Here is a 25,992-nt window from a genome sequence, read left to right as displayed (position 1 = left end):
AGGATTCTACCTTGAATGTTGTTCTTAAAATGAGAAAGAGATTTGAGAATGATTATTGCATGTATTGTCTATTATTAGAATCAGTGAAAGGAAAATTATAGATCGGGTTTTATGATTTTGTTTGTAATGATACAAAGCATCAATGGTAAGTTTCTTACAATATACAGAAATATATACTTGAATGATAAAATTATAAGATACTTCTACAAAATCAAATATGGCATATGCTTCTCATGTGAGAAAAACAACATTAACTAGAACCATTGTGTGTAGCTGTCATACTATTGTTGCTAACAGGTTAGGAAATGTGTGAAAGGCAAAGCTGAACATAAATGTTTCTAAACATAAAAGTCTGTGTCTTTATACATCATTATACAAAGTAAAATTTAATTAGAAATAGTAATAGCAATGTAAGAATATCTAAACTGTAAAGAAAATATAACTAAATTTTTACAATATAGATTCTATAGTCCATGGCCTTCCACATTTCCACAGATATGTGTGTTATTAAGTTTATAATTATTAACAGAAGTGAATAGATCTTTTGTAGCTGAGTTGTTCTTAACAATTAGTTCAATTTTTTTCTTTTAAATTACTAATTTATTATTTGCCTTATAATACATGATCTCGTTATACTAGTCTAAAATTGTTAAGAAATAAATTCTGACATCACACATATGTATTAGTTATAGTTCAAACACTGACTAGGCTACCTCACTTAAATAAACTCCAGTTTCCTTATTGGTAAAATGAGAATAATAGTATCACACAAGATTATCAAAATAATTAAATGAGATAATATGTGTAAAGTGATTCTGTAGAGTTCAAAACTTAATAAATGTTAAATGGTTAAAAAAATGAAGAAGTGACTTAAGTAAAATAATACTAGTGTCATAGGCTGGGTGCAGTAGCTCACATCTCTAATCCCAGTACTTTGGGAGGCTGAGGCAGGTGAATTGCTTGGGCTTAGGAGTTTAAGACCAGCCTTGGCAACATGGTGAAACCACAACTCTACAGAAAATATAAAAATTAGCCAGGCATGTTCATGTGCACCTATAATCCCAGCTATTCCAGAGACTGAGGTACAAGAATTGCTTGAACCAGGGATGTGGAGGCTGCAGTGAGCCGAGGTTATACCACTATACTCCACCATGGGGGATAGAACCAGACTTTGTCTCAAAAAATAAAAACAAGCAAAAAATGCCCACCAGTGCTGGGCACGGTGGCTCATGCCTCTAATCCCAGGACTTTGGGAGACTGAAGCATGTAGATCACCTAAGGTCAGGCGTTCAAGACCAGCCTGACCAACATGGTGAAACCCTGTCTCTACTAAAAATACAAAAATTAGCCAGGTGTGGTGGTGGGTGCCTGTAATCCCAGCTACTAGGGAGACTGAGGCAGGAGAATCATGTGAACCCAGGAAGCAGAGGATGCAGTGAGTTGAGATCGTGCCATTGCACTCCAACCTGGGCAACAAGAGTGAAACTCTGTCTCAGAAAAAACAAAAAGCATAACTAGTATTACAGATTACAGAAATTGACTTTTTACATAATATATATCTATTTTAGGAAAAATTTTTTTAATTGCATTTTAGGTTTTGGGATACATGTGAAGAACGTGCAAGATTGTTGCATAGGTACACACATGGCAGTGTGATTTGCTGCCTTCCTCCCCATCACCTATATCTGGCATTTCTCCCCATGCTATCTCTCCCCAACTGCCCACCCCACACTGTCCCTCCCCTATTTTCCCCCTACAGACCCCAGTGTGTGATGCTCCCCTCCCTGTGTTCATGTGCTCTCATTGTTCAACACCCATCTCTGAGTAAGAACATGTGGTGTTTGATTTTCTGTTCTTGTGTCAGTTTGCTGAGAATGATGGTTTCCAGGTTCATCCATGTCCCTACAAAGGACACGAACTCATCGTTCTTGATAGCTGCATAATATTCCATAGTGTATATGTGCCATATTTTCCCTGTCCAGTCTATCATTGATGGGCATTTGGGTTGGTTCCAGGTCTTTGCTATTGTAAACAGTGCTATAGTGAACATTCGTGTGCATGTGTCCTTATAGTAGAATGATTTATAATCCTTTGGATATATGCCCAGTAATGGGATTGCTGGGTCAAATGGAATTTCTATTTCTAGGTCCTTGAGGAGTCACCACACTGTCTTCCACAATGGTTGAACTAATTTACACTCCCACAAACAGTGTTAAAGTGTTCCTGTTTCTCTACATCCTCTCCAGCATCTGTTGTCTCCATATTTTTTAATGATCGCCATTCTAACTGGCGTGAGATGGTATCTCAATGTAGTTTTGATTTGCATTTCTCTAATGACCAGTGATGATGAGCATTTTTTCACATTTGTTGGCCTCATGTATGTCTTCTTTTGTAAAGTGTCTGTTCATATCCTTCGCCCACTTTTGAATGGGCTTGTTTGTTTTTTTCTTGTAAATCTGTTTTAGTTCTTTGTAGATTCTGGATATTAGCCCTTTGTCAGATAGGTAGATTGCAAAAGTTTTTTCCAATTCTGTTGGTTGCCGATTCACTCTAATGATTGTTTCTTTTGCTGTGCAGAAGCTGTGGAGTTTGATTAGGTCCCATTTGTCTATTTTGGCTTTTGTTGCCAATGCTTTTGGTGTTTTGGTCATGAAGTCCTTGCCTACGCCTATGTCCTGAATGGTTTTGCCTAGATTTTCTTCTAAGGTTTTGATCGTGTTAGGTCTTATGTTTAAATCTTTAATCTATCTGGAGTTAATTTTAGTGTAAGGTGTAAGGAAGGGGTCCAGTTTCTGCTTTCTGCATATGGCTAGCCAGTTTTCCCAACACCATTTATTAAACAGGGACTCCTTTCCCCATTGCTTGTTTTTGTCAGGTTTGTCAAAGATCGGATGGTTGTAGATGTGTTGTGTTGCCTCCGAGGCCTCTGTTCTGTTCCATTGGTCTATATCTCTGTTTTGGTACCAGTACCATGCTGTTTTGATTACTGTAGCCTTGTAGTAGAGTTTGAAGTCCCGTAGTGTGATGCCTCCCGCTTTGTTCTTTTTGCTTAGAATCGACTTGGCTATGCGGGCTCTCTTTTGGTTCCGTATGAAGTTTAAGGTGGTTTTTTCCAGTTCTGTGAAGAAGGTCATTGGTAGCTTGATGGGGATGCATTGAATCTGTAAATTACTTTGGGCAGTATGGCCATTTTCACGATACTGATTCTTCCTAACCATGAACATGGAATGTTTCTCCATCTGTTTGTGTCCTCTCTCATTTCGTTGAGCAGTGGTTTGTAGTTCTCCTTGAAGAGGTCCTTTACGTTCTTTGTTAGTTGTATTCCTAGGTATTTTATTCTCTTTGTAGCAATTGTGAATGGCAGTTCGTTCTTGATTTGGCTCTCTTTAAGTCTGTTATTGGTGTATAGGAATGCTTGTGATTTCTGCACATTGATTTTGTATTCTGAGACTTTGCTGAAGTTGCTTATCAGTTTCAGGAGATTTTGGTCTGAGACGATGGGGTCTTCTAGATATACAATCATGTCGTCTGCAAATAGAGACAATTTGACTTCCTCCTTTCCTAATTGAGTACCCTTTATTTCTTTTTCTTGCCTGATTGCTCTGACTAGAACTTCCAGTACTATATTGAATAGGAGTGGTGAGAGAGGGCATCCTTGTCTAGTGCCAGATTTCAAAGGGAATGCTTCCAGTTTTTGCCCATTCAGTATGATATTGGCTGTTGGTTTGTTGTAATTTGTTTTTATTATTTTGAGATATGTTCCTTCAATACCTAGTTTATTGAGGGTTTTTTTTTTTTTTTTTTTTTGAGATGGAGTTTCGCTCTTGTTACGCAGGCTGGAGTGCAATGGCGCGATCTCGGCTCACCGCAACCTCCGCCTCCTGGGTTCAGGCAATTCTCCTGCCTTAGCCTCCTGAGTAGCTGGGATTACAGGCATGCGCCACCATGCCCAGCTAATTTTTTGTATTTTTAGTAGAGACAGGGTTTCACCATGTTGACCAGGATGGTCTCGATCTCTTGACCTCGTGATCTACCCGCCTTGGCCTCCCAAAGTGCTGGGATTACAGGCGTGAGCCACTGCGCCCAGCCCTATTGAGGGTTTTTAGCATAAGGGGCTGTTGAATTTTGTCAAAGGCCTTCGCTGCATCAGTTGAGATAATCATGTGGTTTTTGTCTTTGGTTCTGTTTATGTGGTGAATTACGTTTGTAGACTTGCGTATGTTGAACCAGCCTTGCAGACCCGGGACGAAGCCTACTTGATCATGGTGGATAAGCTTTTTGATGTGCTGTTACAATCTGTTTGCCAGTATTTTATTGAAGATTTTTTCATCTATGTTCTTTTTTTCTTTCTTTCTTTTTTTGAGACAGAGTTGCACTCTTGTTACCCAGGCTGGAGTGCAATGGCGCGATCTCGGCTCACCGCAACCTCCGTCTCCTGGGTTCAAGCGATTCTTCCTCCTCAGCCTCCCGAGTAGCTGTGACTACAGGCATGCGCAACCACGCCCAGCTAATTTTTGTATTTTTAGTAGAAACGGGGTTTCACCATGTTAACCAGGATGGTCTCAATCTCTTGACCTTGTGATCCACCCATCTGGGCCTCCCAAAGTGCTGGGATTATAGGCGTGAGCCACCGCGCCCAGCGCATCTATGTTCATCATGGATATTGGCCTGAAGTTTTCTTTTCTTGTTGAGTCTCTGCCGGGTTTTGGTATCAGGATGATGTTGGTCTCATAAAATGATTTGGGATGGATTCCCTCTTTTTGGATTGTTTGGAATAGTTTCAGAAGGAATGGTACCAGCTCCTCTTTGTATGTCTGGTAGAATTTGACTGTGAACCCATCTGGACCTGGACTCTTTTTGGGTGGTAGGCTCTTAATTGCTGCCTCAACTTCAGACCTTGTTATTGGTCTATTCAGGGTTTCAATTTCTTCCTGGTTTAGGCTTGGGAGGATGAAAGTGTCCAGGAATGTATCCATTTCTTCCAGGTTTACTAGTTTATGTGCATAGAGTTGTTTGTAATAATCTCTGATGATGGTTTGTATTTCTGTGGAATCTGTGGTGATATCCCCTTTATCATTTTTTTATTGCATCTATTTGATTATTCTCTTTTCTTTTTTATTACTCTGGCTTGTGGTCTATTTTGTTGATCTTTTCAAAAAAGCAGCTCCTGGATTTATTGATTTTTTTGAAGTGTTTTTTATGTCTCTATCTCCTTCAGTTCTGCTCTGATCTTAGTTATTTCTTGTCTTCTGCTAGGTTTCGAGTTTTTTTGATCTTGCTCTTCTAGCTCTTTCAATTTTGATGATAGGGTGTCGATTTTAGATCTTGCCTTGCTTCTCATGTGGGCATTTATTGCTATATATTTTCCTCTAGACACTGCTTTAAATGTCTCCCAGAGATTCTGGTATGTTGTGTCATTGTTCTCGTTGGTTTCGAAGGACATCTTTATTTCTGCCTTCATTTCATTGTTTATCCAGTCAACATTCAAGAGCCAGTTGTTCAGTTTCCATGAAGCTGTGCGGTTCTGAGTTAGTTTCTCAATTCTGAGTTCTAACTTGATTTCACTGTGGTCTGGGAGACTGTTTGTTATGATTTCTGTTCTTTTGCATTTGCTGAGGAGTGATTTACTTCCAATTATGTGGTCAATTTTAGAGTAGGTTGCTGAGAAGAATGTATATTCTGTTGATTTGGGGTGCAGAGTTCTGTAAATGTCTATTAAGTTTGCTTGTTCCAGGTCTGAGTTCAAGTCCTAGATATCCTTGTTAATTTTCTGTCTCATTGATCTGTCTAAGATTGTCAATGGGGTGTTAAAGTCTCCCACTATTATTGTGTGGGAGTCTAAGTCTCATTGTAAGTCATTAAGAACTTGCTTTATGTATCTAGGTGCTCCTGTATTGGGTGTGTATATATTGAGGATTGTTAGCTTTTCTTGTTGCATTGATCCTCTTACCATGATGTAATGTCCTTCTTTGTCTCTTTTGATCTTTGTTGGTTTAAAGTCTATTTTATCTGAGATGAGAATTGCAACTCCTGCTTTTTTTTGCTCTCCATTTGCTTGGTAAATCTTCCTCCATCCCTTTATTTTGAGCCTTTGTGTATCCTTGCATGTGAGATGGGTTTCCTGGATACAGCACACCGATGAGTTTTGGCTTTTTATCCAATTTGCCAGTCTGTGTCTTCTGATTGGGGCATTTAGCCCATTTACATTTAGGGTTAATATTGTTATGTGTGAATTTGATCCTGCCATTTTGATGCTCGCTGGCTGTTTGGCCTGTTAGTCGATGCAGTTTCTTCATTGTGTTGATACTCTTTACCATTTCGTATGTTTTTGGAGTGGCTGGTACTGGTTGTTCCTTTTTATGTTTAGTACCTCTTTCAGGAGCTCTTGTAAAGCAGGCCTGGTGGTGATGAAATCTCTGAGTTCTTGCTTGTTTGTAAAGGATTTTATTTTTCCTTCACTTATGAAGCTTAGTTTGACTGGATATGAAATTCTGGGTTGAAAGTTATTTTCTTTAAGGATGTTGAATATTGGCCCCTACTCTCTTCTGACTTGTAGGGTTTCTGCTGAGAGATCTGCTGTGAGTCTGATGGGCTTCCCTTTGTGGGTAACCCAACCTTTCTCTCTGGCTGCCCTTAGTATTTTCTCCTTCATTTCAACCCTGGTAAATCTGATGATTATGTGCCTTGGGGTTGCTCTTCTTGAGGAATATCTTTGTGGTGTTCTCTGTATTTCCTGGAGTTGAATATTGGCCTGCCTTGCTAGGTTGAGGAAATTTTCCTGGATAATATCCTGAAGAGTATTTTCCAGCTTGGATTCATTCTCTCCGTCACATTCAGGTACACCTATCAAACGTAGATTAGGTCTTTTCACATAGTCCCATATTTCTTGGAGACTTTGTTCATTCCTTTTTACCCTTTTTTCTCTAATCTTGCCTTCTCGTTTTATTTCATTGAGTTGATCTTTGACCTCTGATATACTTTCTTCTGCTTGGTCAATTCAGCTTTTGAAACTTGTGTATGCTTCGCAAAGTTCTCGTGTTGTGGTTTTCAGCTCCATCAATTCACTTATATTCCTCTCTTAAGTTGTTTATTCTCGTTAGCATTTTGTCAAATCTTTTTTCAAGGTTTTTAGTTTCTTTGCATTCGGTTAGAACATGTTCTTTTAGCTCAGAGAAGTTTCTTATTATCCACCTTCTAAAGCCTGATTCTGTCAATTCATCACACTCATTCTCCATCCAGCCTTGTTCCCTTGCTGGTGAGGAGTTGTGATCCCTCGTAGGAGGAGAGGCGTTCTGGTTTCAGGTGTTTTCATCCTTTTTGCGCTGGTTTCTTCCCATCTTTGTGGATTTATCCACCTATCGTTTTTGTAGTTGTTGACTTTCAGATTGGTTCTCTGAGTGGACGTCCAGTTTGTTGATGATGAAATTATTCCTTTCTGTTTCTTAGTTTTCCTTCTAACAGTCAGGCCCCTCTGCTGTAGGACTGCTGAGGTCCACTCCAGGCCCTGCTTGCCTGAGGATCACCTGCAGCGGCTGCAGAACAGTAAGGGTTGCTGCCAGTTTCTTCTTCTGCTACCTTTGTCCCAGAAGGATACCCGCCAGATGTCAGTCTGAGCTCTCCTTTATGAGGTGACTCTTTGTATATATGCGGGTCAGGGAGCTGCTTGAGGAGACAGTCTGTCCTTTATAGGAGCTCAAGTGCTGAGCTGTGAGCTCCATTGTTCATTCAGAGCTGCTGGGCAGGTACGTTTAAGTCTGCTGCAGCAGAACTCATAAATCCCCTTTTTTTCCCCAGGTGCTCTGTCCGGGGAGTTAGGGCTTTATTTATGAGTTTCTGTTGTGCTGCTGCCTTTTTTCAGGGCTGCCCTGCCCAGCGAGAAGGCAGCCTAGTCACTGTCTGCCTGCAGAGGCTTTGCTGAGCTGCTGTGGGCTCCGCCCAGCTGCCATGTGAACTTCCCTGTAGTCCTGTTTATACAGGTGTAGTTAGAACTGCCTCAGCAATGTTGGCCCACCTCTATAATGGCAGACTCTCTCTGTAATGGCGGGCTGCCTCAGCAATGGCAAACTACCTTTGTAGTGGTGGACTGCTTCGGTAATGGCAGACGCCCCACCCCCACAGAACTGCACCATCCCGGGTTCAGCTTTGCTTGCTGTGAAACTATCAATCCAGAGGGTTTCCAATTGCTGTTTTTTTGTGGGGGTGGGACCAGCCAAGCCTGATCACCTGGCTCCCTGCCTCAGAGCCCTTTTTGTTTTTTTTAGTTGAACGGTCGACTCTGTCTCCCAGGTGTTCCAGTCGCCTGTTGAAAAGGCGCCAGGATCCATGTGATTTCCTGTGCGGCGACCCACTGTGTCGGCTGAAACAGCCGCGCGGTGATACGTGGCACTTTTTTGCCCAGGAATCTCCTGGCCTGGCTCCCTGTTTCAGTCCCCGTTTTTATCAGTTGAATGGGTGACTCTGTGTCCCAGGAGCTCCAATCACCAGCTAAAATGGTGCCCCGACCCATGTATTTTGTATGGAGAACTGCCGCGCCAGGGCACCGGCAAAACAGCCATGCCGGCAACCCATAGGGATCCTCTGCCTGGGAATCTCCTGGTCTGTGGGCAATAAAAATCTGTCTGGAAATGCGGCGTCCACTCACCCTCAGCACTTTCACTGAGAGCTGCAATCCTGAGCTGCTCCTAATCGGCCATCTTGGAACCTCTCAGGAAATTTTTTTAACAGAACTTTTATCTAAATGCTGATATCAGCTATAAAAATTATTTGAATGACTTAAAATTGTTTTTATGTTTTAAGATTTCTATTTGTACTCATGAGTTTATTAGTTTACACCCGAATTGAATTAACATCCGTTTTGGAAAAAAACCTTAAAGAGTACTGTTTTCTAGCTGGGTGCGGTGGCTCATGCCTGTAATCCCAGCACTTTGAGAGGCTGAGGTGGGTGGATCACCTGAAGTCGGGAGTTTGAGATCAGTCTGGCCAACATGGTGAAACCCTGTCTCTACTAAAAATACAAAAAATTAGGCAGGTGTGGTGGGGCACACCTGTAATCCCAGCTACTCAGCAGGCTGAGGCAGGAGAATCGTTTGAACCCAGGAGCTGGAGGCTACAGTGAGCCGAGATGCCACTATACTACAGCCTGGGCAACAGAGCAAGACTCCGTCTCAAAAAGAAAAAGTACTATTTTTTAATAATTGTGACAGATGCATTGGTTAATACTAAAATATTGGAAAAATAACAGCTAATACACATGTAACATTTACCATGTTCTAGGTACAATTTAAACACGTAGACATATTAGCTTATTTTAACCCTCTGGGGTAGGAATATTATCCCCATTTTGCAGATGAGGACACTGAAGCACAGAGAGATTGAATGACTTGCCTGAGGTCACTTAACTTTATGGAAAGCTAGTAAGCATTTGTGCATGGTTCACACTGCATCATGTTCAACCAGTAATGTACATTTTCAGGAATTTAAGAAGCTACTTCTAATTGGACTTTTAAATAACAAGTATTTCATATTTTAAAATTATAATGTTGTAGAGGTTGAAACAGTTCTCTATTTCATGTGGGGTGTTTGAGTTTTGGGGGACGTTTTGGGAGGCCATCATCTAGTGAATTGTGAGAAATTGGTAGTCCATCCCTAGAAAGTTACTATTCCTTTATATTTACATATAATTACTTTATTCACAAAATAGATTATATAGGTTCACATCAAACAAGTTAGATAAAACAGGAAAACATAGAACAAAGGAAAAGCGTATTTAACGAATATGCTATTCTCAAGTGTTTTAAAACAATAAAAAGTGATCATTTCTTTTTTATATTTTATTCTTCTAAAGCTACATTCTTAGATGCTCTGGTTTGATTATTGCTTCAGTTTCTTCTGAACAGCGAATTTTCCATTCTTTTGAAAAAGCCTAAAATTACTTGTCTAAATCAAAAACTAGCCTTTTTCTCTTTTGCCTTTTTTATTTAAACAAGGCCTCCTCTGTGGGTCTTCCTTTTGAAACAGTATTTTTCTATGCAACATATTATTAGTTCATAGCTTTCCTTTATTGAAAGCTGTTTGTTATTTTAAAATGAAGAAAGCTTTTTAAAACCTTAAAATAATTTGTAAAACAATTGATAAATACTATATTTTTTAGAAAAATCATAAATTTATTGGGTGAGAAATTACCTTTTTGTGAACACAATAGAACTGGTAAAGTGTTACAGAAATATTGCTTTTAAAGAGAAATCATCTATATTGATTAAGGAATTACAATTATAAACATTCATTAAATTTTTATAGCAACTTTTGACAAAACCTGTGGTATTCTTCAGATTGGGAATAGAATATGTAAATAATTTGCAGATGGCATACAAGCATCTCAGCATTGAATAGCAGGGGAAAGAAAGATGAAGGAGCTAGAGCAATGTAGAAAGTAAAATAAATGTATGATATGTTGACATTAGATGACACCAGTGTTGAAGTAGTCGAGATATATTACTAAAGCAGAGAGAGGAATCATGGGCACTCTGGCATTCTGTAATAAGGACTCAAAATAGCCAAATGAGAATCATTCATTGTTGGAATTTCAAAAACAAAATATCCTTATTTTAAGATCTTCCTAAAAACACCTGCTTAGAGTCTTTTTACCAGCTGTTGAATTCTGACAAATAAAATATAACAATTAAAGAAAGCTCCTGCTGTCCTACTGTGGCACGAAGTACTCTTTGTATCCAGAAGATTACAGAGGGATTTAATCATAGGTGTCACTTTTGATTTGTAAATAATATGTATATTTTGTTTCTGAAAGTGTGGGAAGGAACCAGCATCAGCTAACATTATTTTAGGAAGAAAATTCATTCAAATTTATTTAAAATGAGTAAAAAGAATAGTTTAATATTGTTTAGAATATGTTAGTTTTAAAAGCACAGAGTTTTCTTAGCTTCAGCACTCTGACATTCAGGGCTGGAGAATTCTGTTTTCAGGGGTTGTCGTGAACATTGCAGCATGCTTGGCAGCATCTCTGGCCTCTGCCCACTAGATGCCAGTAGCACATACACCTTTCTACCCTCAGCAGTGACAACCAAAAATAATCTTCAGATGCTGCAGAATATTCCTTGGGGGAAAATCACCAGTTTAGAACCACTGCTCTTGCCAGTTCCAGAGGGTAAACACCAAATGACTCAATGTGAATTTCATTAAAACTCTGAAGTTTTAGAACAGATGAGTAGCCAGAAGAATTGGAAAGACTTAAGATTATGAAGATGAAAGTTGCAATTAAGGTGTTCATATACCAATCATGTTATTATATAGTCCAGAGCAATATGGAGGATTTATTTTAATCTTTTTCTTAGTAAAAAGTAGCAACATAATTACAAATTTTTCTGGTTAAACCATGTCATCCTATAAATGGGGAAATCGTGTCACTTTCCGAAATTAAAGGTAACATTCAACAAATAATTATGCACTTCAGGGGCTCAGTGAAATATTAACCCACAACCTAGTTAACTAGTTAGTTAACTAGGTTGTCTTTGAGAAGCTAGAATCAAGGTAAGTGTAGAAAATATGAATCTAGAATATTAGCTCCCAAAATAAAGACTTCAAACATTTTTGTTGGCTGAACTTAATACAGATGAAGTACTAACATAACTCCTACCAGCACTGCCACTGTAGAGTCAGCTGTGCTTCACTTTGAGTTTCTGCCTTCTGTAGCCAACACTGCTAGACAAGAAATTGAAACCGAAAGATTCAAAAAGGGCCATAATATATTTAACTAACTTGGTTCTTTGCTAATATAAAAAGCAAACCTGTGCGAAAGCACAATATTAGTAGTAATAACGTTTGTTGAATGACTAGAAAGCTGATTACCAAGTTTAAAATGCATTTTTAAAGTACATTACTGATGTAAGAATCACATTTAGGCCGGGCGCAGTGGCTCACGCCTGTAATCCCAGCACTTTGGGAGGCCGAGGTGGGTGGATCACGAGGCCAAGAGATCGAGACCATCCTGGTCAACATGGTGAAACCCCATCTCTACTAAAAATACAAAAAATTAGCTGGGCATGGTGGCACATGCCTGTAATTCCAGCTACTCAGGAGGCTGAGGCAGGAGAATTGCCTGAACCCAGGAGGCGGAGGTTGCAGTGAGCTGAGATCACGCCATTGCACTCCAGTCTGGGTAACAAGAGCGAAACTCCGTCTCAAAAAAAAAAAGAATCACATTTAAAAGTATAACAACATAGTGTATTTAATCAGTATTAGAATTTTTAAATTTATTTTATGATCATGAAATCTGAGAGTGAATGGGAATCTTTGAAATCCTCTGAATAATCTTTACTGATTTTGCCTACTTCCACTGAGCTGCATGAACATGAGGAGCCATAGACACTTCTTCCAGGGATCTCAGTCTAAATCAGTGATTTCTAACCTTAGTGTTGTTTTTCTGGAGAAGTGCATCAGAATCTCTATAGAAAGCTATTTTGAAAAATGTCTTTAATATAATTTTATTGAGAAAAATAGGCCTTTTATTCTTACAAATATAGAAATAAAGCTTTTAAAAATCTTGAACAGTGGGAAATGTGTGAGGAAGTTTTAATGATCATGTAATTTGGCAAATACATAATTAATTCACAGAGCACACATCTGGAGGTGGTGACATGTAATATTGTTTATGTCTGAGTGTTATAATGTGTACTGCTGTTCCTAATGCATAACAACCCAACAGAGAAAAAAAAAATGAGCAAAACAGAAAAGAGGTCAGCCGAGGTGGCTCACACCTGTAATCACAGCACTTTGGGAGGCTGAGATGGGCAGATCACGAGGTCAGGAGATAGAGACCATCCTGGCCAACGTGATGAAACCTCGTCTCTACTAGAAATGCAAAAATTAGCTGGGCATGGTGGTTCACGCCTGTAATCCCAACTATTCAGGAGGCTGAGGCAGGAGAATTGCTTGAACCTGGGAGGCGGAGATTGCAGTGAGCCTAGATTGTGCCACTGCACTCCAGCCTGGTGACAGAGCAAGACCCCATCTCAAAAAAGAGAGAGAAAGAGAGAGAGGTAGAGAGAAAAAGGCAGTTACCAAAAACTAAAATAAAAATTTTTAAAAAATACATATATATGGAAGGCCAATAAACAATAAGTTAATCATTTTTGTCATTAGGTTGGTAAAATGTAAAAGATGCTATACAGTATTGATGAGTGTGTGAAACAGAAACCTTCATATATTAATAATGAAAGGGGAAATTTTATTATCTTTTTGGAGAGTACATTTGTCAGAACTTTAAGAATTTATTCAACAATTTCCTTCAGGGGTTTTTCCTACAGAAATCTCACACGATTAGGTTTAGGCTATTCATTGCAGTGCTCTACTGTTTTATGTCCCCTCTCCTCTGAAGTGGAATGGATATAAATGAGGCATAGTAAACATTAATCCTGGTAATTCCATGTAATAGTTAAAAAAAATGAGGTAAATATATTTGTACAAGCATGAAAAGCTGTCCTCAAAATATTAAGTGAAAAAAAGACAAAATAGTATAACTACTATAATCCTAGTTACATTTTTAAAATGAAAAATTGTGTGTATACCAAGAAAGGAATTTGTAACAAAATACAGATACGCCTTGGACATACTGTGGATTTGGTTCCAGATCACCGTAAAAAAAGATGAGTCATATGAATTTTTTTGGTTTCCCAGAGCGTATAAAAGTTATGTTTGCACTATGCTGTAGTCGGAATGTGCCATAGCATTATATCTTTAAAAAAAAAGTATGCATACTTTAATTTAAAAATACTTTATTGTTAAAAATGCTAATGATTGTCTGAGCCTTCAGCTAGTCATAATGTTTTTGTCAATCAGGGTAGTGGTTGCTGAAGATTAAAGTGGCTATGGCAATTTTTTAAATTACAATGACAGTGAAGTTTGCTGCATTAATTGACTCTTTCACAAAAGGTATCTCAGCAGCATGTGATGCTGTTTGATAGCATTTTACCTGTAGTAGAACTTCTTTCAAAATTAGAGTCAGTCCTCTCAAACCCTGCCACCGCTTTTTCAACTATGTTTATGTAATATTCCAAATCTTTTGTTGTTATTTCAACAATGTTGTGGTGAAGACCTAGCATCTTCACCACAAGTAGATTCCATCTCAAGAAACAACTTTCTCTGTTCATCTGTAACAAGCAACTTTTCATCTATTCAAGTTTGATCATGCATTGCAGCAATTCAGTCACATCTTCAGGTTCCAATTCTAATTCTAGTTCTCTTGCTACTTCTACCACAGCTGCGGTTATTTTCTCCACTCAAGTCTTGACTCCCACAAAGTTATCCATGAAGGCTGGAATTAGCCTCTTCCAAATTTCTGTTCATGTAGACATTTTGACCTCCTCCCATAAATCATGAATGTTCTTAATGGCATTTATAATGGTGAATTTTTTCCAAAAGGTTTTCATTTTACTTTGCTCAGCTCCATCAGAGGAATCACTACCTATGGCAGTTATCACCTTACAAAATGTATTTCTAAAGTAATAAGACTTGAAAGTCAAAATAATCATGGATCACATGGGTTGCAGAATAGATTGTGTTAGCAGACATGGAAACATCATTAATCTCCTTGTATATCTCCATGAGAGGTCTTGGTTGAATAGGTGCATTGTTAATAAGCAGTAATATTTTGAAAGGAATCTTTTTTTCTGAGTTGTAGGTCTCAACTATGGGCTTAAAATACCCAATAACCCATGCTGTAAATAGATGTGCTGTAATCCAGGCTTTGTTGTTCCATTAATAGAATACAGACAGAGTAGACTTTGTATAATTCTTAAGGGCTCCTGGATTTTAGGAATGATGAGTATTGGTTTCAAGGTCCCAGCTGCATTAACCCCTAAAAAGGAGTCAGCCTTCCCTTTGAAGCCAGGCATTGATGCCTCTCTAGCTATAAAGTCATGATGGCATCTTCTTTCAATAGAAGGCAGTATTGTCAACATTGAAAATCTGTTTTTTAGTATAGCCTCATCATCATATACCTTAGCTAGATCTTCCAGATAATTTGCTGCAGCTTCTTTATCAGCACTTGCTGCCTCACCTTCCACTTTTATGTTATGGAGACAACATCTTTCCTTCAATTTCTGCTAGCTTCCAACTATTTTCTGCAGCTTCCTCACTTTTCTCAGCCTTGAGAGAATTGAAGAGTTAGGGTCCTGCTCTGGAGTAAGCTTTGGCTAAGGGAATGTTGCAGCAGGTTTGATTTTTTATCCATGCCATCCAGACTTTCTCCATATCAGCAATAAAGCTGTTTTGCTTTCTCATCATTTGTGTATTCACTGGAGTAGACCTTTTAATTTCCTTCAAGAACTTTTCCTTTGCATTCACATCTTTACTAACTCTTTGGTACATGAAGCCTGGTTTTCAGCCTGTCTTGGCTTTTGACATGCCTTCCTCAGTAAGCTTAATTTAAAGTAAGAAACAGAGCCAGACATGGTGGCTCACGCCTGTAATCCCAGAACTTTTCAAGGCCAAGGCTGGGGATCATTGAAGCCTAGAAGTTTGAGATCAGCCTGGGAAACACAGTGAGATCATATTTCTACAAAAAAGTAATAAAAAATTATCCCATGTATTGTTGCATACCTGTCGTTTCAGCTACCTGGGAGGTTGAGGTAGGATCTCTTGAGCCCAGGAGATAAGAGGCTGCAGTGAGTCATGATTACACCCTTGCAGTGTAGCCTGGGTCAGAGTGAATCCCTGTCTCAAAAAATAAAAAGTTAATATGAGAGACATGTGACTTTTCCTTTCACTTGAACATTTAGAGGCCATTGTGGGGTTATTGACAGGCCCAATTTCCATATAGTTGTATCTCAGGGACTAGAGAGGCCCAAGAAGAGAGAGAAATACGGGAAATGGTCAGTTGGTGGAGCAATCAGAGTACAGTCCATAAGTTCACCCTCTTATATGGGCATGGTTCATGGCATTGCAAAACAATTTCAATAGTAACATCAAAGCTGACTGATCACAGATTACCATAACAGATACAAGAATAATGAAAAAGTCTGAAATACTGTAAGAATTACCAAAATATGACACAGAGACATAGAGTATGTACTGTTGGAAAAATCGTGCCAGTGGACTTGCTCAACACAGGGTTGATCCACCCACCTTGGCCTCCCAAAGTTCTGGGATTATAGACATGAGCCACCGCGCCCAGCCCATTTTTTTTCCTTTTAAAGATGGGAATATTATGGTTTTTATGGACCTGTAAGCCATACAAAAGGGAAAATTGATGATGCAAGAAACAACTACTAGAGTCATGTTCTTAAATAGGAGAGATTAGGACCGAATATAACATGAAAGGGCTGGCCTTAGGTAGGAGAATGGTCACTTGGTCAATAGGAACAAGAGTGAAGGTAGAACATAACGGTACAGGTGTGATAGGTGGGTGGGTGTGGAAGTTCTTTTAATTTCTTTTTAATTCTTTTTTATTCTCAATGAAATAGGAAGCAGATCATAAGCTAAGAGTGAAGAAAGTAGAAGACACTGGCAGTTTGAGGAAAAACTGTCATTTAGGAAAGTATAAAAATGTGCAGAGTTGAGCAAGGCTTCCATAGACTGGGCAGCACACAGCTCTGTCTGAAGTGGTAGACTGTGGACTAGTTCATGTAGACCTGATATGAATGGCACCCCAGGAGTTGTGCAATATGATAGTCCTTTATAAAAACATAAATGTATACCTCTTTGAGAAATGAAAAAGCCAGTTGTGCTAATGTTATGTGACTGATTTCATGGAGCTAGGGATAAAATTTTAGTGGTGTTATACCCAGATTCAAAAAGTACAGTGCCTAAAACAACTTGGGTACAAATGAAGTGGTTTTCACATTTTTGGCTTGTTTACATCTTAAAAGAATTTTGAAAACATTTGTGTCTCATATGATTTTAGGATGACACCTAAAGAAAATGTTCTGTATATTTAAATAGTTGCAAAGGATATATTTTCTGGCATATTGAGCAGTATATATGTTCTTTAGTTATATTTCCTTTTTTTTTGGAGACAGAGTTTTGCCCTGTCACCCAGGCTGGAGTCCAGTGGCATGATCCCACCTCATTGCAGCCACCACCTCCCGGGTTCAAGCAATTCTCCTGCCTCAGACTCTGGTGTAGCTGGGACTACAGGCACATGCCACTGCACCTGGCTTAAGTTTTGGTATTTTTAGTAGAGACAGTGTCTCATCACATTGGCCAGGCTGGTCTCTAATTCCTGATCTCAGGTGATCCGCCCGCCTCAGCCTCCCAAAGTGCTAGGATTATAGGCATGAGCCACTGTGCTTGGCCATTAATTGTATTTTCATAAAATATAAAGTCTCAGCTCATTCTATTGGAGTTACAGATTTAGCTCATCCAAATTATGGGAAATGTGTGCCATAAAATCCAATTGGCAAAGCCATTTCTCACTGTCAAACAGTCAAGTCAAACTGACTTTTTGACAGTAAAAGTTAGACTTTATATTTTGTTTGGTTTTCCAGAGACTCATACCCTAGGGCCATATACCTTAAGATCTGAAATAGATTGGAGAAATAATATCTTTCTCTTATAAAGTGGGAGAAAGGCAAGTCACTTTTTTAGAAAAGAGCTTATCTGGAGGTTCAGATCTGGAAATCAATTTTCTTTTTTTCTTTTTTTATTTTTAGAGACAAGGTCTTGCTGTCACCTGAGCTGGAGTGCAGTGCTACAGCCATGGCTCACTGCACCTCCTGGGCTCAAGCAATGCTCCCACCTCAGCCTCCTGAGTAACTAAGACTACAGTCATGAAGTACTACACCTGGCTAATTTCATATTTTTTGTAGAGACAGGGTCTCACTTTGTTGCCCAGGCTGGTCTCAAACTCCTGGGCTCAGGCAATTTTCCCCTATCCACCTCCCAAAGTTCTGAGATGACAGGCGTGAGCCACCTCGCCCAGTCTGGAAATCAGTTTTCTTAAAGCTGTACACACCTATCTACACCATAGGGAGTCTTAGATGACTCTAGGGGTAAATGTGTGAATACCTGTGCTTTAGGACATATAGATGATTCCCAAAGTAGCACTGATAATGTTGAAGAAACTGATGTCAAATTGTGTCATGAGATGTGAGAATGAAGGAGAGGAAATCATTTTTTCTTAATATTTTATACAATATTTTAAACCTGTTCAATTGACTTTTATAGACATTTGATTATTTCATATTTCTCCTTAGGATTATATACATTCAAAATGCCATCTCCCCCAAAAAAGTGGTATAGTCTCATTAGGAAAAAAGGATGGCCTTATTTTTGACATAGATAGTATCATATAGTCATACATGGCTGTGTGTGAATCCATACTTTTCTCAAGATTAAGATCCTTAGGTCAGGCGCAGTGGTTCATTCCTGTAATCCCAGCTCTTTGAGAGGCCAAGGCGGGTAGATCACTTTGAAGCCAGGAGTCTAAGACCAGCCTGGCCAACATGGTGAAACCCCATCTCTACTTAAAATACAAAAGTTAGCCAGGTATGGTGGCCAACCCCTGTAATTCCAGCTACTCAAGAGGCTGAAGCATGAGAATCACTTGAATCCGAGAGGCAGAGGTTGCAGTGAGCCAAGATTGCACCACTGCATTCCAGCCTGGGCAACAGAGTGAGACTCTGCCTCAAAAAAAAAAAAAAAAAAAAATCCTTGAGTTTCATGGGAGAAAGGAAAAGTCTACAAAGGCCTCCTACATTTTCAATCCACAATAGTTCCCATAATTGGCCTGTCTCCAAAAATCTGAATGACAGTAGGCATACAGTACCAAAATTTTACTGGGACATTCTAAGACAAAATTTCATGTACTACACACCCACATTATAACATATTACCATTATTGATTTGTGTCATATTTAATAATTACATACTTTTTTACTTACTAGTTCAAGCCAAATAGTAAAATTAGAACATTACTAGTACTAAAGAGGTTAAGAACATGATTTTAGTACTTAAATGAGTTAATTTGCAGAATATCTCAACATCCTAACCCCCAAATTCACCTAGTTTACTAAAAATAAAAATAGAGGGACCTGATAAAAATCTGTGGATGAATCACAAAACCTATTATTATTACTAAAAAATAAAAGCTTATGTCCTTCTGACATCATACAATCCCAGCACTTTGAGAGGCTTAGGTGGGCAGATCACGAGGTTAGGAGTTCAAGACCAGCCTGACCAATATGGTGAAACCCCATCTCTACTGAAAGTACAAAAATTAGCCGGGTATAGTGACGGGCACCTGTAGTCCCAGCTACTCGGGAGCTGAGGCAGAAGAATCACTTGAATTGGGAGGCAAAAGTTACAGTGAGCCGAGATTGTACCACTGCACTCCAGCCTAGGGGAAAAAGCAAGGCTACATCTCAAAGGAAGAAAAAAAAATTAAAAAAAGAAAACATAAGTCATATTAAGCAATTGTCATGAATGAAAGTAAAAGCTTTAAATGATTTCCTGTGGGGTGTTTTGTTTGTTTTAATTAGAGAGTATAATTTTGTTTCTTTTGAAATAGTCCCAGATATTGATGAATACCTTTTAGAAGATAAGAATGTCATGAAATACTTTCAATAGAACATTAGTCCACATACTCTCTTTCTCCCCATCTCCACACCACTGAGCAACAGTGCTTGCTCCCAGTGCAAACACACATTCTCATATCAGCACCAAGACTGCATAACAGTCAAGTGGGTTTTTTGTAGAGAACATATTGAAATTTGGAGAAAAGATTCATCAAGTATTGAAAAAGTCAGAAACTCAGTACTGCTAAGGAAATTTATTTTTTGGTCACTTAATATGGTACTAATAACTTGTTTTAAATCTGGTTAACGACTGCATTATAATTTATTCTATTCACAGGGCTTCATTATTTCAAAAATGTTGTCTTAGTGGGATCGCTACAGGATCGATACGTTCCTTATCACTCTGCCCGCATTGAAATGTGTAAAACAGCTTTAAAGGACAAACAATCAGGTAATACAATGAAAGTATTTCAAAGAGTTACAGCTATTAATGAGCTCTTTCCAAAATTTTTCTTGTGGTCACTTTTTCTCCTATCACCCTTCTCTTTCCTGTTACTTCCTTTCCACCCACTTACATTAACAGCTATCCTTCTTCTATTTTTCTTCCTTTCTTCTCACCTGCCACGTGAACTGCCTTTACCAATCAAGTAGTTCTTTCATCTGATTACAAATGCCTCTCCATTTTGCTGCCTCAAAAGTAGTTCATACTTTGATTTTCTCTGAATTATTAGGATCGACAATTGTGGTCATCATTGTCACATGTTCTGCTGTATCTCACTTTTATGCAAAGGTGGCAGCAAGGATTTGCCCCTCTTTACTGATAGTAAATGATAAAGACTTTATTTGTTCTTTTGCTATTTGTGAATAACAAATTTAAATTATAGCTATTTGGAGCCAGAAGGAGACTTGAGTCCTGATTGTTCATTTTATAACTAAGGCCCGTAGATATTAAGTGGCTTAGCCAAAGTCAGTTAATTATAGGCTTAGGTCAAGAACCTGGGTCTTCTACCTCTCTCAATATTGCCTCAGTTCCGGTTTTGGAATGAGGCTGATTTTAAACTCTTAATCCTTTATTTTTCTACATTGTGGCAGTGAACAGCTCCTTAAGGCAAGAACCCTTTTAAGCACATTTTTATTGGCAATGCCTAACATGGTGCCTGGTACATGGTGAGTATTCTGTTCACTTAGCAAATGTTTATTATACATTTGTGACATCAGAATAACTTTTTCTTAACTTCTGTTCTAGCAAAGGCTAGAGTCCATCTAAGGAAAAAATTCAGAAGAGGCTTAACCTTCAGATAAATGTCCTTTGTTTTAACAGTGAGGTTCTGTGCCATTGGGGGGCAGGGGAAATCAAATGATGAAGACGTGTTTGGACTTCTTCCTGTATTAACATATTTTTAAAATAGCTTGGAACCACAAATCCAACCTGACTCACAATGAAAACTAAGAGGGGAGGTGGGAATAAAAAGTTTTTTGATGAGTATGTATTATATCAGTCTTTCTCTTAAACACCTTTCTTTTCTAGATCTGATTGTGCTTCTGTGTACTTTTTCTTTCTTGTCATTCCTCAGGCAGCATCCTTCCTGTCCTCTGAAATTTAGTATTTACCTCTCTAAAGCTCACAGGTTCCATGGACACTGTTAGTACTCATTTATTAGTGATATAGTAGTACATAAGCATTATAAACAATGTTTTTCCCCTTATAAGGCAGTTTATACATTTATGTGGATATATTCTAATCTTTGCCTTTTATGTGCTTAGTATGACCTCAGTAAATCCATTGTAAGAATTAGCAAAACATAGGTTGGGCACAGTGGCTCCGTGCCTGTAATCCCAGCACTTTGGGAGGCTGAGGCGGGAGGATCACTTTAGTCCAGGAGTCTGAGACTAGCCGAGGCAACATAGCAAGACCCTATGTCTACCAAAAATAAAAAAATTAGCTAGGCTAATTAAAATGGTGGTGCATGCATGTGTGGTCCCAGCTACCCAGGAGGTTAAGATGGAAAGATCGCTTGTGCCTGGGATGTGGAGGCTGCAGTGAGCTGTGATCATGCTACTGCACTCCAGCCTGGGTAACAGAGTGAGACCCTGTCTCCAAAAAATAAAAAAAAGAATTAGCCAGAAATAAGGAGAGAGGAGCACAAGTACTAAATAAACTCACAGACTAAACAAAAGATCCTGTTTGTTATTTAAGCCAAGCTTACATTGTTCATCTGACTATAGGAGGTTGCTATTCTTTCTTAAAATAATTTGGAAATTTTGACTGCCACAGAAACCTTTTTAAAGTATTTGCTGTAGGCCAAGTTTGTAATTTTGCCTTGTCAAAATGTCTCATCATGGCTAGCTTATTTTCGTAATTGTTAAACGTTAAAGAAAACTATTTCTTTGTTATAGCCATTGCTTTGAGTTAAAAGTATCAAATTTCAGCTGGGTGCGGTGGCTCACGCCTGTAATCCCAGCACTTTGGGAGGCCCAGGCAGGTGGATCACGAGGTCAGGCATTCAAGACCAGCCTGGCCAACATGGCTGAACCCCATCTCTACTAAAAATACAAAACTTAACCAGGCATGGTGGTGCACGCCTGTAATCCCAGCTACTCAGGAGGCTGAAACAGGAGAATCGCTTGAACCCAGGAGGTGGAGGTTGCAGTGAGCTGAGACCGCACCATTGCACTCCAGCCTGGGCAACAAGAGCGAAACTCCATCTCAAAAAAAAAAAGAAAGAAAAATTAAATTTCAAGAATAATGTATATTAAATCTGTTACTTCCACTTAACTAGATAATGTGATTACTTATATTTTCTATAAACAGTCCCAAAAATGATAGTTGAAGAAAAACTAAACCTTTTTTTAAAAAGAGCCATTTTTCTGCTTTATCTGGAAATAATGTAACTAGATTTTATAACTTACCTAAAAATTGGCATAGTTTTTTTTTTCAGTTACTCATGTGAACTAATTTTCCTTTTTTCTGTTTATTTAACAGGACAGATCTATTCAGAAATGATCCACAACTTGCTTCGCCCAGTTCTGCAAAGCAAGGACTGTAATTTGGTTCGCTACAATGTCATCAATGCATTGCCCAATACAGCTGATTCACTCATTGGGAGAGCTGCACATATAGCTGTTCTTGATTCGGAAATATTTTTAGAGAAATTCTTTCTGGTTGCTGCCCTCAAATATTTCCAGTAGTATAAAAGCATTGTTAGCAACTGGACAATTACCTCATTCAACAATGTTTCAAATAATGTATTATATTAAAATGTAGATGCTGATAAGTTCTAAGAAATATTTATACCTTTTTATATGGAAGATAATTTATATCATCCATGTTTAGAGCTTTTTAAACATCAACTTTACTTTCTAGGTAATGTGGCTGTGCAATATTTTTTTAATTTTATCTTTTTACTTTTCTATTACTTTTTCATATATTTTGCTACCTAAGTATTTCAGTGAAACTTTAAGCCCATACCTATGTCTGATTTTATTATTGGCTTTCCACAATTCTTACATCAGACTACATTCTATTAGAGACCATTATTGCTATAATAGCATGGGATTTAAAATTTTCTAATACTGGGGTATCATTTAGTTAATTATAAATTTTACTTCTCACATTTTACTGTGTTTTAACTGGAAATAAAATTATGGCTGCTACAATATATTTTTTGAAATCAACTTCTGTAGTTCTAAAATACACCTTTATCATACAATCAAACCAGGTAGTTCATATATGACAGTGTCATAAAAGTTTTCTATAAAGTCATTACTGTTGCTAAGCATATGTCATGCCTATTAAAATACATTTTCTACTGGTGAGTTCAACATTATTTCTCATAATGACTTTTATTACTGGAAATTTCCTGTTCATGTTGGCAGCATATAAAAGATTTTTGAATGTTTGAATGCCCTCTGCCTTGATTTGGTTGGAATTTTTGCTAAATTGATAATGTTGCTTGAACTTTCTGACTACATTTTCTTTAACTTTTTTCATGGCCTTCCTTAAATGTACATAATTAAATGTTGAAATTTATGAAATACTTTTATGAATTTAGATAATTTTTAAATATTAAAATTTATTGAACTAAAAATGTAAATAAAATAATTCATGTTAAAAATGGAACAGAATAATTAACTTTACATGTTTGGTGATACAGATGCAAATGTTTTTGATATATGGAGATGTTGAGTCTTTTGACTTTACTAAAGGTGCTGAATAGCATTAAATTCACTATTTTTCTTTTCTGTTTTACTTGTGAAAATAAAAATGCACTAAGAGTGGTAGAAGTTCTGTTTGCGCTCACAAATTGTGACAGAGGTTTTTGTAAGTGTGTATTGTATAATCAATGCATGTTTATTTTTAGCATTGTGTTATTGCCTCTGGTGTTAATAAATGAACAAATGGCTATCTGGAGGAACAGCCACAACACTTGTAATCCTTTGCTTATTCTCAGAATACTAGAGGTATATATATTTTATTTCTAATATAGGCCAGCCTATTGTATCATTTGTATAATTTACATCTTTTGTATATATTATTATAGTTAAAATAATTTTGATTCCTACCGATTATTATTTGCTTTTTAGAAAGTACTCAAAATTTTCATAAATATCCCAAGTGCATTATAACTGGAAAATGTAAATATATACACTAACCACCACATATTTTTGCCAAACACATTTTTAATATTTATATATCTTCGCTCTGAGTTTGAAATATGCATATTCTAAGTTTGGATAATTTTCAGATTTGTCAAAGGACTCATTCTTAGTCATATAAATAGTATTCGAGTAGAAATTGCTCTTATCATAGTTGGTTGATTAGTTTTTGGTTATTTAATACAGTTTTAAAAGCACATCTGTGTTCATGGTTTAAAATCTAACAAATTTAACTTCTTTAATTTATCTGGGAAACCATCACGCACTATTCACCTACAAATTCAAATTGTGGGAGATAAGATAGAGTTCTGGGGGAGAAAGGAAACATTATCTGAAATGGTATTATTGACACTTACTTTAGAGAATGAATCTCTTTCAGGTATACCAGTAAGAGTTCTTGGTTGCAAACAACAACAAAGAATTATGATCAACTTAAGCAGAAAAAGAACTTATTGGAAGAGGATCAGGTAACTCAAAGAATTGATGGCTGGAGAGCTGGGTTTGGAAAACAAATAGAAACCAAAGGAAAACAGATGACCAGAATCATAGCCAAGTTCTGATGACCTCAAAAAGAGCTGGATGACCCTGAAAACTGGATTTCAAGTACTTCTTTTACTACTTCAGATTCAAAGCGTGGTAGATTGTCCAACTGACCAAGTTTAAGTCTTGTGCCAGTGCTGAACTGTCCAGCATCAAAGACAGCAGGTTTATCTGACCTTGTTTCCACAGTAGAAAATGGGACCTTTTATTCTACCAAGGTTAACCAAACATATGAAATGGGTTTGATGACAGCACCAAATACAAAAACACATCAGATGTACTATAGTCCATCTTGTCTTCCCAACATCTGCAAGCACAATTCTCCCCATATTTACACATTTAAAATGCATCTTTCTGACATAGTACTACTATCCCTCTTCCAGTTTTAAGTCCAGAACCTCAGTGTGATGTCCTCTGATTCTGTAATAATCTCATCTCAACAGTTTGCAACTCGTTGCATAGACTAAATTGTGACCTAACCACCACCCCCATACATAATAACAGTATAATAAGATAGGAAAGAAGCTGACAGGGAGACCCCAACTCAAATATGTGTAATACATAAGAAATAGAAAATTACATAAACATGCATGAGCCAGTGAGGAAGAAAATAAAATGGAGCAATACTTTGCCAGTGTCCTTGGCGAGAATTACCTGGACTACTTTAAAAAATACACATTTCAGGACCCTATTACAGACCAACTGAATCAGAATTTTCAGGATAGTGTAAAGGCAGCGTCATGTTTTATGTCCCAAGCTTCTCTAATAACACATCACAAATACAGTTCTTAGTTCTGTCACTGGTCTTGAATATGGATGGTTATGACTTAGCACCACTGCCACCTATTTTCTGTTTTCTTTGTGTTAAACCAGCACCTCTGCTGATCAGATTTATTTATGCAGTGGATGACAGGGGATCTGAGGTGGGGGTGGTCTTGCCTATATATGGTTGTAATAGTCTTATATGTAACTTTTACCATTCAGCATGGTATTTTTCAAAATAAAATATTAAAACATGGTATTGTGAGGAGGTATTACAGGAGATCCTCTGACTTCTGGTCATTCTCTTCTCCCTACACTCTCTTCTCCATGGTCATCAGGGCCAGTCATTCCAGCTAGCACCATCACCACTTTCTCTAACCTTAACTAGAGGATTGAGGTCAAAATGGCCAGGTGGCAAGTCCAGCTAGACACAAAAATTGCTAATACCAACAGAACCTGGACACATAGAGACGGCTGGCAAGAGCATTGAAGGGTCTGAGCTTTTAAT

At 38.0% G+C, this 25,992-nt stretch overlaps 1 protein-coding gene across 13 annotated transcripts in view; it reads left to right on the top strand.

The window, feature by feature from the left end:
* The window catches only part of FAM135A (family with sequence similarity 135 member A), a 151,662-nt gene extending 125,921 nt beyond the window's left edge, over window positions 1-25,741 (top strand). For all 13 annotated transcript variants that reach the window (XM_021670250.2, XM_021670249.2, XM_012471872.3 and 10 more), the window contains 2 exons: window positions 19,864-19,977; window positions 22,510-25,741. In XM_021670250.2, the coding sequence (XP_021525925.2) occupies window positions 19,864-19,977; window positions 22,510-22,715 (320 nt within the window). In that variant the 3' untranslated portion in view covers window positions 22,716-25,741. The remainder of the gene's footprint in view (window positions 1-19,863; window positions 19,978-22,509) is intronic.
* Window positions 25,742-25,992: the final 251 nt, after the last annotated feature.

This window comes from Aotus nancymaae, unplaced genomic scaffold (assembly GCF_030222135.1).
Source record: "Aotus nancymaae isolate 86718 unplaced genomic scaffold, 86718_ANA_hifiasm-v0.15.2.pri h1tg000040l, whole genome shotgun sequence".
NCBI classification, from domain to species: domain Eukaryota; kingdom Metazoa; phylum Chordata; class Mammalia; order Primates; family Aotidae; genus Aotus; species Aotus nancymaae.
This window is presented reverse-complemented; position numbering and strand designations above follow the sequence as displayed.